Consider the following 16,131-nt stretch of genomic DNA (forward strand, 5'->3'; position numbering starts at 1 on the left):
AAGTTAAAGCAACAAATGACACATTGCAGAGCTCTATACATCCAAAACAGTGTAATGATGATTATTCAATACAAATCTTTGTGTTTATAATGGATGTACGTATACTATTTTCATGCCATGCTACCAGCAGGAATATTGTCACAATTCTTTATGAAACCCCGAGTACTCAGATGTTCCTGTGAAATGAAGGACATACATCTATTGTTTTAATTGTATGTATAATAAAGCATGTCAAATATCAGGTCTGCACACTCACAAAAACTCCACATAATTGTAATATACATACCACCCTTCGGTACACACAAGGCAGAAAAAGAAAAACAAGAAGCGGATACACCTGCCAAATGAGAATGGCCCCAACGTTTCGGCACACAGCCTTTGTCAATTCAGAATCCCCTTGACAAAAGCTGTGTGCCGAAAAGTTGGGGCCATTCTCATTTGGCAGGTGTATCCGCTTCTTGTTGTTCTTTTTCTGCCTTGTGTGTACCGAAGGGTGGTATGTATATTACAATTATGTGGAGTTTATTGTCTTTGTAAACATTGTGTTACTGTTAAACTGTTCTTTTTAAACAGTAAAAGTATTTTCTTTCATACCACCTGAGTCTATAAGTTTTTTGTGAGTGTGCAGACCTGATATTTGACATGTTACATTTGGTTGCTCTGTAGGAGTGACTTTAGGTTTTTTGCACCTCCTATCGCATTTTGTTTCTTTATTTTTCTAAATGAGTCTGCCCTCCATTTACCTATATTTTTGTATGTATAATAAAGCACTCGTGTTTAGTATTTTGTTGCATATCCCTTGCATATAATGACTGCTGTCTGCGATTCATAGACATCATCAGGTGCTGAGTATCTTCTCTGGTGATGCTCTGCCAAGCCTCTACTGCAGCCACCTTCAACGCTTGTTTATTGCGAGGACTTGTTTCCTCTTCAGCATATGGAAAGCATACTCAGTTGGATTTAAATCAGGTGAGTCGCTTGGCCATTCAAGAGTTTTCTCATTTTTAGCTTTGAGAAACTCCTGTGTTGCCTTAGCTTTAAGTTTGGGATCATTATCTTGTTGCAGGATGAAGCGCTGTCCAATGAGTTTGGAGAAATTTACTGAAACTTGCACAGAAAAGATGTTACTGTACACCTCAGAATTCATTCTGCAACTGCCATCAGCAGTTACATGATCAGTGAAGATAATTTTCTCTTGCCATCACTCTGATTCGGGTTAATATTGGTCTCGTCTGTAACACCTTTTCCAGAATTCAGAATCCAGAATGCAGGTTTAAGTACTATTTCGTAAACTGTAATCAGGTCATCCTGTTTTTGTGGCTAACTTGTTGTTTGCATCTTGCAGTGTAGCCTCTGAATATCAGTTCATGAATTCTTCTGCAGATAGCAGTCTCTGACAAAGACACACCTGCCTCCTGAAGAGTGTTTCTGATCTGGTGGACAGACATTTGAAGATTTTCTTTACCATAGTGAGGATTTTTCTACCAGCAGCGGAGGTCTTCCTTTGCCTACCAGTTCCTTTGCGATTACAGAGCTCACCACTTCATTCTTTCTTCTTAATATTCCAGGTTGATCTCAGGTTGATCCTAAGGTTCGACTGATGTCTCTAATGGTTTTATTCTTGTTTTTCAGCCTTATAATATAGTAGCTTCCTTGACTCTCTTTGACACAGCTTTTCTCCTCCAAATGCTAGACGTAAGCCTCGGTATCTTATCCCTGCACTTATAATAACTTAGACTGAAAGCTCTACAGGGCAGGGACCTCCTCTTACCACATAGCACTCAAGCTCTTTGTCCTGATATGATTCTGTATATATTTATTATGTGATTTGTCTTCTCTGTGTATACTTTTATATATATTGTACTTTTATGCATTGTACAGTGCTGCAGCTCCTTAACAGCGCTTTACAAATAAAGTTACACACCTTAGTAATCACAAACACTGTGAAACCTTACCAAATGTCCCAAATATTATGGTGCCCTGAAATGAGCGGCACTATGTATAGGAGTGTAATTTAAAATTCTACACCTAGGAGCAGAGGGGTAAATCAAAAAAGAAAAAAAATGTCTTTGTCCCACTGTGTATGCATCATATGCACAATATTCTGACTATCTCTTGCAGCTGCTACACACTGACTGTTGTGCCTGTTAACATTGCTGTGACTTGGTTTCCAGAAAGTTTCATTTGTATAAGACTTAAATAGTTATATGTGCATTATAAAAAGCTGCTAAACTGCACAGAATTTCACCATACTAAGAAATGCTATGATTCCACCCGGACATGCATCCAGTATTAAACGCGGTATCTGGCAAGTAAAACTTATCAGTGTACCTGATCTATAGAACTTATTTTTTATTAGATCATAAACTCTTGCCAGTAGGTCCCTCTAATCCCATACTTCTCTGTAAAGCCTTGTTTGTTACATTTTTGTAAGATCCTTGTTCACTATAAATTGCTGGGTAATTTGCTGGCACTATAGAAATAAATGATGATGGTTGGCACGCACGCTCAAACCATCTACATCAGGAGTGCCCAAAAGGTAGATCGGGATCTACCAGTTGACCTTTAGCTGGTGAGCAGTAGATCTCAAGATACTGTCATCAAACAGCTTGTCTATATCACCCTCCTATTTCATGCTTTTCATTCAGATATTTATTACGTAAACGTTACAAACAAATAGTTCTTTGTTAAATCTAGCAATATAGATTCTCTCATAAATCAATATATTTATATATATAATAAGAATGCTAACAGAGCTTTTATGGATGTACGACATCACTAAAAGTAGATCTCGCATTAGTAAAATATGGGCACTCCTGATTTACACCATTCCATTCAACAATCCCGTTTACAGTGTTCTTATCAATGTGACATTCTGTTCACCTGCATAGTCCAGCTCCAAGTCTGCCAAAGCCTTTACAGTATTTTCATAAGTGATATTCTCCAGCTGGAGAGAGCCAACGGTATCATAAACACGTTTAGCCTTAATAATCAGCTCCTCGGTCCTGCTCTGTATGTGCTCGGGAGACAAGTCCCACTGCAGAAGGTTTCTGTTAGTGGTTGTGCTCAGTGGTGCACTTCTGAAGGCCGCGTGGCACTCTGATCCCAGCGTCATTTTCAAAAAGACGGTACAACTCTGTTTCCTGTAATAACCCAGAACAAAACGACACAACATGAATCTTCATGCACAAAATGAAAGTTCCACAATCCAAAACATCTACCTTTCAAGGAGTTATCTCCAGGAAAGTTTTCTTTTAAAGGAGACATTTTGTGTAAAAAGTAAGAATGTACCAGTGCATTATAATCATTTAGATACAGAAGAATTTTTGTAAAAAAAAGTAGTGTTTCAGCCTGATTTATTAAATATTTCTGCAAAAACCTTAATAATCCCTCCCTCACACTGTCTTTGCTTGTGTGACTGCAGTGCTGTGATTGGCTGTCCCCCGCCTACTGTGCTTCTAGCAGGCACCGTTAGGATGGGCCCACCCCTCATTTGAAACAGGGACAGGGACCAGTGAACATCTATAGGGAGCTCCAATAAAGAGGCTATTTTTAAAGATAATATTAATTTTTAGCACCATGTAAAAGCAACCCCATATATTACTCATAATTGCCTACAAAATTAGGCACAAATTTTTCATTTATCCAAAATGTTAGGATCCCTTGTGTGACGCAAGCAAATTAAAAAAATGCAAAATAAAAAAATGTTTCTAATATAGTTAGTTAGCCAAAAATGTAATGTATAAAGGCTGGAGTGACTGGATGTCTAATATAATAGCCAGAATACTACTTCCTGCTTTTCAGCTCTATAACTCTGAGTTAGTCACTGACCTGAAGGGGAGGCTACATGGTACATAACAGTTCAGTGAGTTTGCAATTGATCCTCGGAATTCAGCTCAGATTCAAAAGCAACAGTTATGATCCATATGGCCCCCCTCAAGTCTCTGATTTTTTCTCTTTATTTTTATAATGAACAATTCCTTTAAAAGTTGCCGTTTGTGCTACTTTAATTAAAATATCCCCCAACGTTACTAGTACCACCCAGCCATTAGGAGAGCCAGCAGCACAAAGCAATTTGCTTTGCCTCATTGTAAGTAGCCAGCCGCTCAGCTGCCAGTCACCTGTATGGGGGGGGGGCAAAGGTGTGACCCACTGCTCCTATGCAACACTTATAACAAATAAATAAAGGTGTCAGTTTTAAAGGTAAGAACCATTTTTAGCAATATATATTATTTATCATTGGCTACACGATGAGTATGATTTAAAGACACTAACCCTGATGAAATGTTTATTCCTGAAGTGCTCAGTCAGTTTCCGTGGGGTTGCCATATAGAGCAGCGTTTCTAAACCTATTTTGATGATGATTGATTCCATAGGGAAGAAAGCTATAAGAAGGTTGGTTTTTAGTTACCAACCAAGAAGGCAACAATATAGGATATTACCTGCAGCTTTCCAACTAGTTCTAGTTATCAGCTCCCAGTATCCTCCAACAGCCCAAGGCCCACAAACAAATGGCATGGGAATGTAATGTAACTTGTAAGAGCTCACAAATCTAACCATAGTTCTTAAAGGGGGTTGTTCACACTTTTAGTATGATGTAGAGAGTGATATTCCGAGACAATTTGCAATTGGTTTTCATTTTTTTTTTTATTATTTGTGGTTTTCGAGTTATTTCACTTGTTTATTCAGCAGCTCTCCAGTTTGCAATTTCAGCAATCCGATTGCTAGGGTCCTTATTACCATAGCAACCATGCATTGTTTTGTATAAGAGACTGGGATATTAGTGATGCGCGGGTCGAGAATTTCTCGACCCACACCCAACCCGCCCGCTCCCTACCCGCATCTGACCCAGGACGCTGCTCCCCTTTATTTATAGACCCGCGCCCGCCCCGCAGTGACGTCACAAAAGGGGTGGGGCAGGCGGAAGTCTATAAATTCCGGCGCCGGAAGCACTAGGTGCAGGGAGAGCAGGAGAAGCACTCAACCCGCACCGCACGTTTCGTCCAGGGGTCGGCCTGAACCTGCCCGACCCGCGGGTCAGCCTGCACATCACTATGGGATATGTAAAGAAGAGGCCGGAATAAAAAGGTGAGAGATTAAAGGTACAAAAACAATACATGTGTAGCCTTACAGAGCATTTGTTTTTTAGATGGGGTCAGTGACCCCCATTGGAAAACAGGAAAGAGTCAGAAGAAAAAGGCAAATATAAAAAAACAATACAAAATAAATAATGAAGAGCAATTGATAAGTTGATTAAATGTTAACTTAAAAGTGTCCCACACATTTTAATAATAAAAGACGAACAATGTCCTTGTGTATAAGACAAAAAGCATGGGGCTGACATGCATGAGACCTGCCCGGCAACACAACATACGTTGGAATGGATCAACACTATGTTAATGGTAATGTAAATGTAAGCGGGAGGCACGGGAATGGTTTATATGTTACATAGAGGCATGAGAATGACAGATACCTGCTGAGAGGCCGCACACACAGGCGCACAAGGAACATGACAGAGAGAAAGCAATCAGCGGCACATGCGCCAGCTCCGCCCGCCTCCCTCTGTCAGCTTCCGCGTATTACACACTATCCAACCCTTGCACGGCCTTGTGTCAGCCAATCGTTACGCGCAAGAGGCGGGCATATCTATATAAGCCAACCTCGAATCAGCTCATGTTTTATTGCCATAAGTTACAGCCAATTGACTCTTTAGTTATGGGAAAGCTATTTTTTTTCCCATGCTTTACGCAAGGGCAAGCGCGCTCGTAATTCATCAGTGTATAAAGTCAGCAATCGCCTTGCCCTTAGTTAAAATGGAGGATTTATTGCGGCGTCATTCCGAAACGGCAGGTTCTTCCTTATTTGTAATTTAATAAAGGGCACATCGGAAAGGAACTAAAAGTCCCATAATGCATTTGCCTTTAGACTCCTTCAAAAGGCTCCTTCATTGCATTGTGGGACTTGTAGTTCCTTAACAGCTGGAGAGCCAAGGTTCCTGATCCGATGTTTTATTTTTGTTGTTTGATTTTATTACAAATCATTTCCAGGGAAGCTTTGCAGTAGGGTTGCCACCCAAACAAAGGGGCGGGGCAGATATAATTTGGGGTGGAGCAATGATGACATAAGAGGCAGGCACATTGAAGTAGGTGGGCTGCCTGGATTTCCATTGATTTTACTCAGTGTTGTAAACTGGACAGAAAGTTTTGATGTCCAGTCTATCTCTTATCTATATTCTGCCTGATGTGTCAACCCAATCCTTAAAGGGATCCTGTCATGGGAAAACATGTTTTTTTTCAAAACACATCAGTTAATAGTGCTGCTCCAGCAGAATTCTGCACTGAAATCCATTTTCTCAAAAGAGCAAACAGATTTTTTTATATTCAATTTTAAAATCTGACATGGGGCTAGACATTTTGTCAATTTCCCAGCTGCCCCTGGTCATGTGACTTGTGCCTGAGAAATGCTTTCTGGCAGGCTGCTGTTTTTCCTTCTCAATGTAACTGAATGTGTCTCAGTGGGACATGGGTTTTTACTATTGAGTGTTGTTCTTAGATCTACGAGGGAGGTTGTGTTAGGGAGCTGCTATCTGGTTACCTTACCATTGTTCTGTTGTTAGGCTGCTGGGAGGGGGGGGGGGTGATATCACTTCAACGTGCAGTACAGCAATAAAGAGTGACTGAAGTTTATCAGAGCACAAGTCACATGATTGGGGGCAGCTGGGAAACTAACAATATGTCTAGCCCCATGTCAGATTTCAAAATTGAATATAAAAACAAATCTGTTTGCTCATTTGAATGGATTTCAGTGCAGAATTCTGCTGGAGCAGCACTATTAACTGATGCGTTTTGAAAAAAACATGTTTTCCCATGACAGTATCCCTTTAAATTACAGGTATGGGATCTATTATACAGAAATCAGTTATCCAGAAAGCTCTTGTAACTTTAAGAGCCGAACTTCCGGGTTTTAACCCGGAAATTCGGCTCCGCTAGTGCAAAGAGCGCTATTGCGCTCAATTCACTAGCGATACTGCCCCCTGAAAACCGCTCCGACGCTAATTTTTAAGCGCGGAGCGGGAGAGGAGGGGGGCGGCATCTGGGCTGCTGCCTCAGGCGGCAGCAGCCCCAGAATCGGTGCTGAATATATTGAAGAAGGAAGCAAAGCATGACAGTAAGTGGTCCAAGCAGGGAGCCCTTGTGTGAAGGAAGAGTTAAAGGAGAACTAAAGCTTAACTAAAGAAATAGGCTAGAAATGTGTTAAATAATGTTTTGGGCTTCTGTATCAGCCCAAGACAACACATGCCTTTTGCAGGGAAGAGTTGTGTCTCTAAAGATGCCCCAGTAGCTCTCCATCTTCTTTTCTGCTGATTCACTGCACATGCTCTGTGCTGCTGTCACTTATTGAGCTTAGGGACCCACTCACAATATACAGTACATATAGAATATAAATGTCACAATATAAGGCTGATTAATAATTAATACAGATAATTACTACATGGCAGCACAGAAACCAGTGCAATTGGCATCAGAATTTAATAATCAGCCCTGTAGCATCAGCTTATATTACAGACCAACCTCATTTTCTGCTGGATAATTAGTGACAACCCCTAAGCTTAGCTTCTCAACAGCTGCTCAGAGCCCACTGAGCATGTGAGTGTCACAGACACTTTCCAAGATGGTGACCCCCTGTGACAAGTTTGAAGTCCTGGATCATTGCTGCTATTGACAAGCTGAAACTTTAGGCAGGTGCAATAAATTCATGATATAAAATATGAGATTTTTAGCCATGTTGATTTTTAGGGTTTGGTTCTCCTTTAATAGCTGTATCTAATAGGGGCGGGGAGGGACCTGCCCATTGAGAACCTATTGTGACAGAGGGAGGTTCATTGTCAGCTTAGCACATCTCTCTGACACAAGCTGTTCCTGCCTCACAGTCCACATTCACGTCTGCTGCCGTGTGTATGGTAAGGGATAATGTCATTGGCGGGTAATGTATAATCAGGAGATGCTGGGGTTTGTCTCTCTTATCCATATAGAAGGTGTTTTGGCTGCATTGGTGGAAACTTGTGAGAAAGAATGAATTAGGTAAAAATATCATGATTTACAGATTCCTGTTCATGCTCCCACTAAACCAAGCGGTGAGATGATTATGTCCAGGAGCTGACAGAATAATACTAGTTGCACGCAGGGAAAATGCTGAGTGTGTGCTTATGTAATTGCCTGGATGCTGAGTAGCAACGGGCTGAATGGATGCTGTCTGTTCCAGCTGGATTCAGGCATTATCTGTTTTACAGGGGGGTGCTGCTCTCTGCATAGGGAAAAACTCCTGTCCCGGTAAATTTTGCATGGCTTGCTGCGTTCGGAATACTAATTTGGAAACATAAAAGAAGGGGGGGCACTGTTTTGGATGCCTGTGCAAGATAGGTGCTGGGTGGCATTTTGGGAGGCACACACGCTGTGGACTTGCTTGCACAGTGCTTATCACCATAGCTTATAGAATGTCTGCTCGGGGCCACACCAGGGAATTTCTATAGCAAAAGGATCAGTATTTCATTTATTTTCCCATAGATACTCAAGTATGCAGCCACAGATTAAGCCCACATTGGGGTGATGCTTATTTTCTCCGTTACCTATGTCTGGAGCTACACCAATATGACTGTGATGGCCATGTGTTTATAAATATGCACACAAATAGTGTGAACTAAAGGAGGCCTGAGTATATTTTAGCTAACAAAGGAGACTTTAACACAAAGACTGAGAACCTCAAGTTGTGTAGCAGATAACACATGGGGGCAAATTCACTAAGATTCGTAGTTGCGCCAGGCGTAGTTTCGCCAGCGCTTCGCAAATTCACTAAAATCCGAAGTTGCGCTCAGGGGTAGCGTAAGGTTGCGAAGTTGCGCTAGCGTTGATTCGCTAAGTAAAGCGAAGTTACGCTAGCGAAGGCTAATTTGCATACGGCGCCAAATTCAAATTTCAATGGAGGAATACGTATCAGCACTACAAATGGCTAGAAAAGCTTCAAAACATCAAATAAAAATTTTATTTTGCCCTACACATGTGCCCACTGTCTAGGTAAGTTGCCATGAGTCAGGAAATGTAGGGGGAAGGAGGGGAGCCCCAAAAAATTTTTCGATCTTTTTCAGCCTATCACCCATAATGTAGAAAACACGCCAGCGTTTTTTAGGACTTAGAAAAAATGTGGACTTTTTTTGAAGCAATCCCTATCTACTCTATTGCGCTTCGCCTGGTCTGAGGTGGTCGAAGGAAGTCTAGCGTAAAAGGTAGCGTTCAGTACACTGCGCGCGTTAGTGAATTTGCGTAGTTACGTCGCTATCGAAACTTCGCCAGGCGTAAGGGTACGAAGTAACACTAGCGAAACTACGCCAGCGTTCGTTAGTGAATTTGCGCAGTAACGAAAATGCCAAACGCTGGCGAAGTAACGCTAGCGTTCGGCGCTTCGGCGATTAGTGAATTTGCCCCATGGAGTTTGATGACAGTTGCTTACAGTATAACTAAGGAAATCACTGTAGGTGTTTACACAACACTTTTCCCACTGTTTTTCTGCCAACAAGTTAGGGCTGCCATAGTGCTTCTCTTAGTTGGACCTTTGAACATGGTCTAGGGTGAAAGATGTGTTCTTTTGAACCTTATTGTAAATGTCACAGCTGGAGTGTAACGCCTGTAGCTCCCATCAGAGTCTACCTGACAGCTCATCAAATGCCTTAAGGGGGTGGTTCACCTTTAAGCTAACTTTTAGTATGTTATAGAATGGCGATTCTAAGCAACTTTTCAACTGGCCTTCTTTTTTTTTAATCTTGTATAGTTTTTGAATTATTTGCTGACTCTTTTCAGCTCTCAAATGGGGGTCACTTACCCCATCTAACAAATGCTCTGTAAGGCTACAAATGTATTGTTATTGCTACTTTTTATTGCTCGTCTTTCTATTCAGGCCTCTCCTATTCATATTCAGTCTCTTATTCAAATCAATGCATGGAGCTAATGTGATTTGTTTCCCAGGTTACTGAAGTGGCTGTCACCAAGGAAGTTGTTTCTGATTGTTGCAAACAAAATCCAGCCGCAGGGGCTGCAGTAATTGCATTTGAATCTGTGCAGCCCAGCAGCTAGCATTTATTAGAAGTGTCCATGACTTTCAAAATCGAATAACCTGAAAGGACCCTGGCAATCACTCGTGCACTACAGGCCTAAGAATATGAATGAGATACTAATACCAATAACAAAGTTATACCTGCACATAGAGAAGCAACTCTCATTCTGCACATCAGTTATGCATAGGGATGTAGCGAACGTCGGAAAAAAAGTTCGCGAACATATTCGCGAACTTGCGCAAAAACGCGAGCGGTTCGCGAACGGTTCGCGAACCCCATAGACTTCAATGGGAAGGCGAACTTTAACATCTAGAAAAGACATTTCTGGCCAGAAAAATGATTTTAAAGTTGTTTAAAGGGTGCAACGACCTGGACAGTGGCATGCCAGAGGGGGATCAAGGGCAAAAATGTATCTGAAAAATCTGCCTGTGTGTGCTTGGAAGAGATAGTGTAGGGGGAGAGCTGTTAGTGATTTCAGGGACAGATGATAGTAAGTTTGCTGGCTAGTAATCTGCTTGATACTGCTCTGTATTGGAGGGACAGAAGTCTGCAGGGATTTGAGGGACATTTTAGCTTAGGTAGCTTTGCTGGCTAGTAATCTACTGTTCTCTTTAAACAACTGCCATACGTTGACCTTGTAGGCATTGTTTGCCCAGTTTTTTTGGACGCAGCCACTGAAGCACAGTTGCCAGAAAAAATATGCCATATAAATGCTGAAAATAGTCATTTTTCGCCATACGTTGACCTTGTAGACATTGTTTGCCCAGTTTTTTTGGACGCAGCCACTGAAGCACAGTTGCCAGAAAAATTATGCCATATAAATGCTGAAAATATAAATTTTTTTGGTTGCAGCCACTGAAGCACAGAGGCCAGAAAAATTATGCCATATAAATGCAGAAAATATGCATTTTTTTGGTCGCAGCCACTGAAGCACAGTTGACAGAAAAATTATGCCATATAAATGCTGAAAATATAAACTTTTTTGGTTGCAGCCACTGAAGCACAGAGGCCAGAAAAATTATGCCATATAAATGCAGAAAACATGCATTTTTTTGGTCGCAGCCACTGAAGCACAGTTGACAGAAAAATTATGCCATATAAATGCTGAAAATATAAATTTTTTTGGTTGCAGCCACTGAAGCACAGAGGCCAGAAAAATTATGCCATATAAATGCAGAAAATATGCATTTTTTTGGTCGCAGCCACTGAAGCACAGTTGCCAGAAAAAATATGCCATATAAATGCTGAAAATAGTCATTTTTTGCCATATACGTTGAGTCAACGTATGGCAAAAAATGACTATTTTCAGCATTTATATGGCATATTTTTTCTGGCCTCTGTGCTTCAGTGGCTGCGGCCAAAAAAACTGGGCAAACAATGCCTACAAGGTCAACGTCGTTGACCTTGTAGGCATTGTTTGCCCAGTTTTTTTGGCCGCAGCCACTGAAGCACAGAGGCCAGAAAAAATATGCCATATAAATGCTGAAAATAGTCATTTTTTTGGTCGCAGCCACTGAAGCACAGTTGCCAGAAAAATTATGCCATATAAATGCTGAAAATATAAATTTTTTTGGTTGCAGCCACTGAAGCACAGAGGCCAGAAAAATTATGCCATATAAATGCAGAAAATATGCATTTTTTTGGTTGCAGCCACTGAAGCACAGAGGCCAGAAAAATTATGCCATATAAATGCAGAAAATATGCATTTTTTTGGATGCAGCCACTGAAGCACAGTTGCCAGAAAAAATATGCCATATAAATGCTGAAAATAGTCATTTTTTGCCATACGTTGACCTTGTAGACATTGTTTGCCCAGTTTTTTTGGTTGCAGCCACTGAAGCACAGAGGCCAGAAAAAATTAAACCAGTAGGGTTTGCACCCTAGTTTGTAACGGTGGCGGAGGGAGGAGGAGGACGCTAAAGGACAGCTGTGTGTGGAGTCATGAGGCTTGAAGAGAAGGACAGCTGCATAGAAGTCAGAACAAGTCTTCCGGCGTGCAGTAACCCTCCGAGATCCACCCCTCATTCATTTTAATAAAGGTCAGGTAATCGACACTTTTGTGACCTAGGCGAGTTCTCTTCTCAGTTACAATCCCTCCTGCTGCACTGAAGGTCCTTTCTGAGAGCACACTTGAGGCTGGGCAAGACAAGAGGTTCATGGCAAATTGTGACAGCTCTGGCCACAGATCAAGCCTGCGCACCCAGTAGTCCAGGGGTTCATCGCTCCTCAGAGTGTCGATATCTGCAGTTAATGCCAGGTAGTCCGCTACCTGCCGGTCGAGGCGTTCTTTGAGGGTGGATCCAGAAGGGTTGTGGCGCTGCCTTGGACAGAAAAACATTTGCATGTCTGACGTTACAGACTGGCCAAAGGGCTTTGTCCTTGCAGGTGTGCTCGTGGCAGGATTACTGGCACCTCTGCCCCTGGAATGTTGATGAGTTCCTGAAGTGACATCACCCTTAAAAGCATTGTACAACATGTTTTGCAGGCTGGTTTGTAAATGCCGCATCTTTTCGGACTTGTGGTATGTTGGTAACATTTCTGACACTTTATGCTTGTACCGAGGGTCTAGTAGCGTTGCGACCCAGTACAGGTCCTTCTCCTTAAGCCTCTTGATACGGGGGTCCTTCAACAGGCATGACAGCATGAAAGACCCCATTCTCACAAGGTTGGATGCAGAGCTATCCATCTCCGCTTCCTCATTATCAAGGACTGCATCATCCACGGTCTCCTCCCCCAGCCACGTACAAGACCAGGGGTCCCCAAAAGGTCACCACTAGCCCCCTGGGAAGCCTGCTCCTGTTGGTCCTCCTCCTCCTCCTCCACAAAGCCACCTTCCTCCTCTGACTCCACTTCTGGCACCTCTCCCTGCGTTGCAGCAGGTGCCTGGGTTCGTTCTGGTGATTCCGACCAGAAATCGTGCGCTTCCAGCTCCTCGTCACGCTGGTCTACAGCCTCATCTGTCACTCGTCGCACGGCACGCTCCAGGAAGAAAGCGAAGGGTATTAGGTCGCTGATGGTGCCTTCGGTGCGACTGACCATATTTGTCACCTCTTCAAAAGGTCGCATGAGCCTGCAGGCATCGCGCATAAGCACCCAGTAACGGGGGAAAAAAATCCCCAGCTGTGCAGATCCAGTCCTACCACCCAGTTCAAAAAGGTACTCGTTGACGGCCCTTTGTTGTTGCAGCAGACGTTCCAACATAAGGAGCGTTGAATTCCAGCGAGTCTGGCTGTCAGAAATCAAACGCCTGACTGGCATGTTGTAGCGCTGCTGAATGTCAGCAAGGCGTGCCATGGCTGTGTAGGAACGTCTGAAATGGGCCGACACCTTTCTGGACTGGGTGAGAACGTCCTGGAATCCTGGGTACTTGGAGACAAAACGTTGGACTATTAAATTTAACACATGTGCCATGCAGGGCACATGTGTTAAATTGCCTAGTCTCAACGCTGCCAACAGATTGCTTCCATTGTCACACACCACTTTTCCGATCTGCAGTTGGTGTGGGGTCAGCCACCGATCGGCCTGTGACTGCAGAGATGACAGGAGTACAGATCCGGTATGGTTTTTGCTTTCCAGGCACGTCATCCCCAAGACAGCGTGACAACGGCGTACCTGGCACGTCGAATAGCCTAGGGGGAGCTGGGGGTGCACAGGTGTGGAGGAGGAGAAGGAGGACCCAGCAGCAGAGTAAGAAGAAGAAGAAGACGAGGTAGAGAGCGATGGAGGAGTAGAGGTGGTGGCAGAACCGCGTGCAATCCGTGGCGGTGACACCAACTCCACTGTTGTTGTTGAGCTACCCATTCCCTGCTTCCCAGCCATTACCAAGTTCACCCAGTGGGCAGTGTAGGTGACATACCTGCCCTGACCATGCTTGGAGGACCATGCGTCAGTAGTCATATGGACCTTTGGCCCAACACTAAGTGACAGAGATGCGGTAACTTGGCTCTGCACATGTTGGTACAGGTGTGGTATTCCCTTTTTAGAAAAAAAATTGCGGCTGGGTACCTTCCACTGCGGTGTCCCAATTGCTACAAATTTGCGGAAGGCCTCAGAGTCCACCAGCTGGTATGGTAAAAGCTGGCGGGCTAAGAGTGCAGACAAGCCAGCTGTCAGACGCCGGGCAAGGGGGTGACAGTCAGACATTGGCTTCTTACGCTCAAACATGGCCTTCACAGAAACTTGGCTGGTGGCAGATGACTGGGAATGGGAACAGGTGGTCAAGGTGGAAGGCGGAGTGGAGGGTGGTTCAGACGGGTCAAGGAGAGCAGAGGTAGAGCAGTAAGATGCTGGACCAGAAGGAGTGTGGCTTTTAGTTTGCCTGTTGCCTTTGAGGTGTTGCTCCCAAAGTGCTTTGTGCTTGCCGCTCATGTGCCTTCGCATAGAAGTTGTACCTATGTGGCTGTTGGGCTTACCAAGGCTCAGTTTCTGACTGCACTCATTGCAAATTACAATGCTTTTGTCAGAGGCACACACATTAAAAAAATCCCACACTGCTGACTTTTTGGAAGTGTGCGATCTGGCGGTAACAGTAGAAGTTGGCGGAGTTGGCGGTATTGGCGGCAATGGCGGGTGCGTTGGCCGGCTGAACACAGGTGCCGATACATGTTGTTGCCCTGCTGATCCCTGCGGGCTGTCCTCCCTGCTTCTTCTAAGTCTTATTCTCCTACTGCCTCTCTGACTCTCCGTCTCTCCATCTGAACTACCCTCCTCTTGCTCTCTTCTACTAGGCACCCACAAAACATCAATCTCCTCATCATCATTCTCCTCAGATGCATCAATTTCTTCTGACACATCACAGAAGGAAGCAGCAGCGGGGACCTCCTCCTCATCACTCATTATGTCCATCTCTATCGTGTTCTCTGCCAGAATTAAATCTGGTGTAAGGTCCTCATCTCCTTCATCTTCTTCTGGCAATAATGGTTGCGCATTACTCAGTTCAAGAAACTCATTGGAAAATAACTCCTCTGACCCCAGTGAAGAAGGGGCACCGGTGGTGGAGGAAGTGTTACGTGGGGTGGCCATAGCAGTGGAGGATGAGGAGGATGTTGTGGTAAAGTTAGAAACGGTAGAGGATGGGGTGTGCTGTGTAAGCCAGTCAACTACCTCTTCAGCATTTTGGGAGTTCAGGGTCATTGGCTTTTTAAAACTGGGCAATTTGCTAGGGCCACAGGATTGCATAGCAGCACGGCCCCTAGCACGGCCTCTGCGTGGCGGCCTGCCTTTGCCTGGCATTATTTTTAAAAAAACAACAACAACAACAAAAACTCAGTTGGTTTTTCTGGAAACGATAATACACACAGCTAGATGGCGGTTGAAGAAAACACTGTGCAAATAATGCCTACAAAGTCAACGTATACACTACTACAGCGGTGGATACGGATTACGTAAAATATATGAATGCTGCTTGAAAAAAAGTACTCAAGTGGTTTTTCTAGAGACGATAATATTATCAATATTTAGACAAAATGTGAACAAGGTCACACAGCTCGATGGCGGGTTGAAGAAAACAGTGTGCAAATAATGCCTACAAGGTCAACGTATACACTACTACAGCGGTGGATACGGATTACGTAAAATATATGAATGCTGCTTGAAAAAAAGTAACTCAAGTGGTTTTTCTAGAGACGATAATATTATCAATATTTAGACAAAATGTGAACAAGGTCACACAGCTCGATGGCGGGTTGAAGAAAACAGTGTGCAAATAATGCCTACAAGGTCAACGTATACACTACTACAGCGGTGGATACGGATTACGTAAAATATATGAATGCTGCTTGAAAAAAAGTAACTCAAGTGGTTTTTCTAGAGACGATAATATTATCAATATTTAGACAAAATGTGAACAAGCTCACACAGCTCGATGGCGGGTTGAAGAAAACACTGTGCAAATAATGCCTACAAGGTCAACGTATACACTACTACAGCGGTGGATACGGATTACGTAAAATATATGAATGCTGCTTGAAAAAAAGTAACTCAAGTGGTTTTTCTAGAGACGATAATATTATCAATATTTAGACAAA

At 43.2% G+C, this 16,131-nt stretch overlaps 2 protein-coding genes across 5 annotated transcripts in view; one reads left to right on the top strand and one right to left on the bottom strand.

Annotated features, from left to right (window-relative positions):
- nln.L (neurolysin (metallopeptidase M3 family) L homeolog) overlaps positions 1-5,629 on the bottom strand; it is a 42,987-nt gene extending 37,358 nt beyond the window's left edge. Inside the window, exons 1-2 of the mRNA XM_018265733.2 lie at positions 5,474-5,629; positions 2,884-3,143 (exon numbers count right to left, since the gene is read on the bottom strand). Of these exons, the coding sequence (XP_018121222.1) occupies positions 2,884-3,143; positions 5,474-5,511 (298 nt within the window). The 5' untranslated portion in view covers positions 5,512-5,629. The remainder of the gene's footprint in view (positions 1-2,883; positions 3,144-5,473) is intronic.
- sgtb.L (small glutamine rich tetratricopeptide repeat co-chaperone beta L homeolog) overlaps positions 4,961-16,131 on the top strand; it is a 34,530-nt gene continuing 23,359 nt past the window's right edge. For 2 of the 4 annotated variants that reach the window (XM_018245605.2, XM_018245617.2), the window contains exon 1: positions 4,961-5,088. The gene's annotated coding sequence lies outside the window, so the exon portion shown is untranslated. 4 annotated transcript variants of the gene reach the window in all.

This window comes from Xenopus laevis, chromosome 1L, assembly GCF_017654675.1.
Source record: "Xenopus laevis strain J_2021 chromosome 1L, Xenopus_laevis_v10.1, whole genome shotgun sequence".
Taxonomy (NCBI): domain Eukaryota; kingdom Metazoa; phylum Chordata; class Amphibia; order Anura; family Pipidae; genus Xenopus; species Xenopus laevis.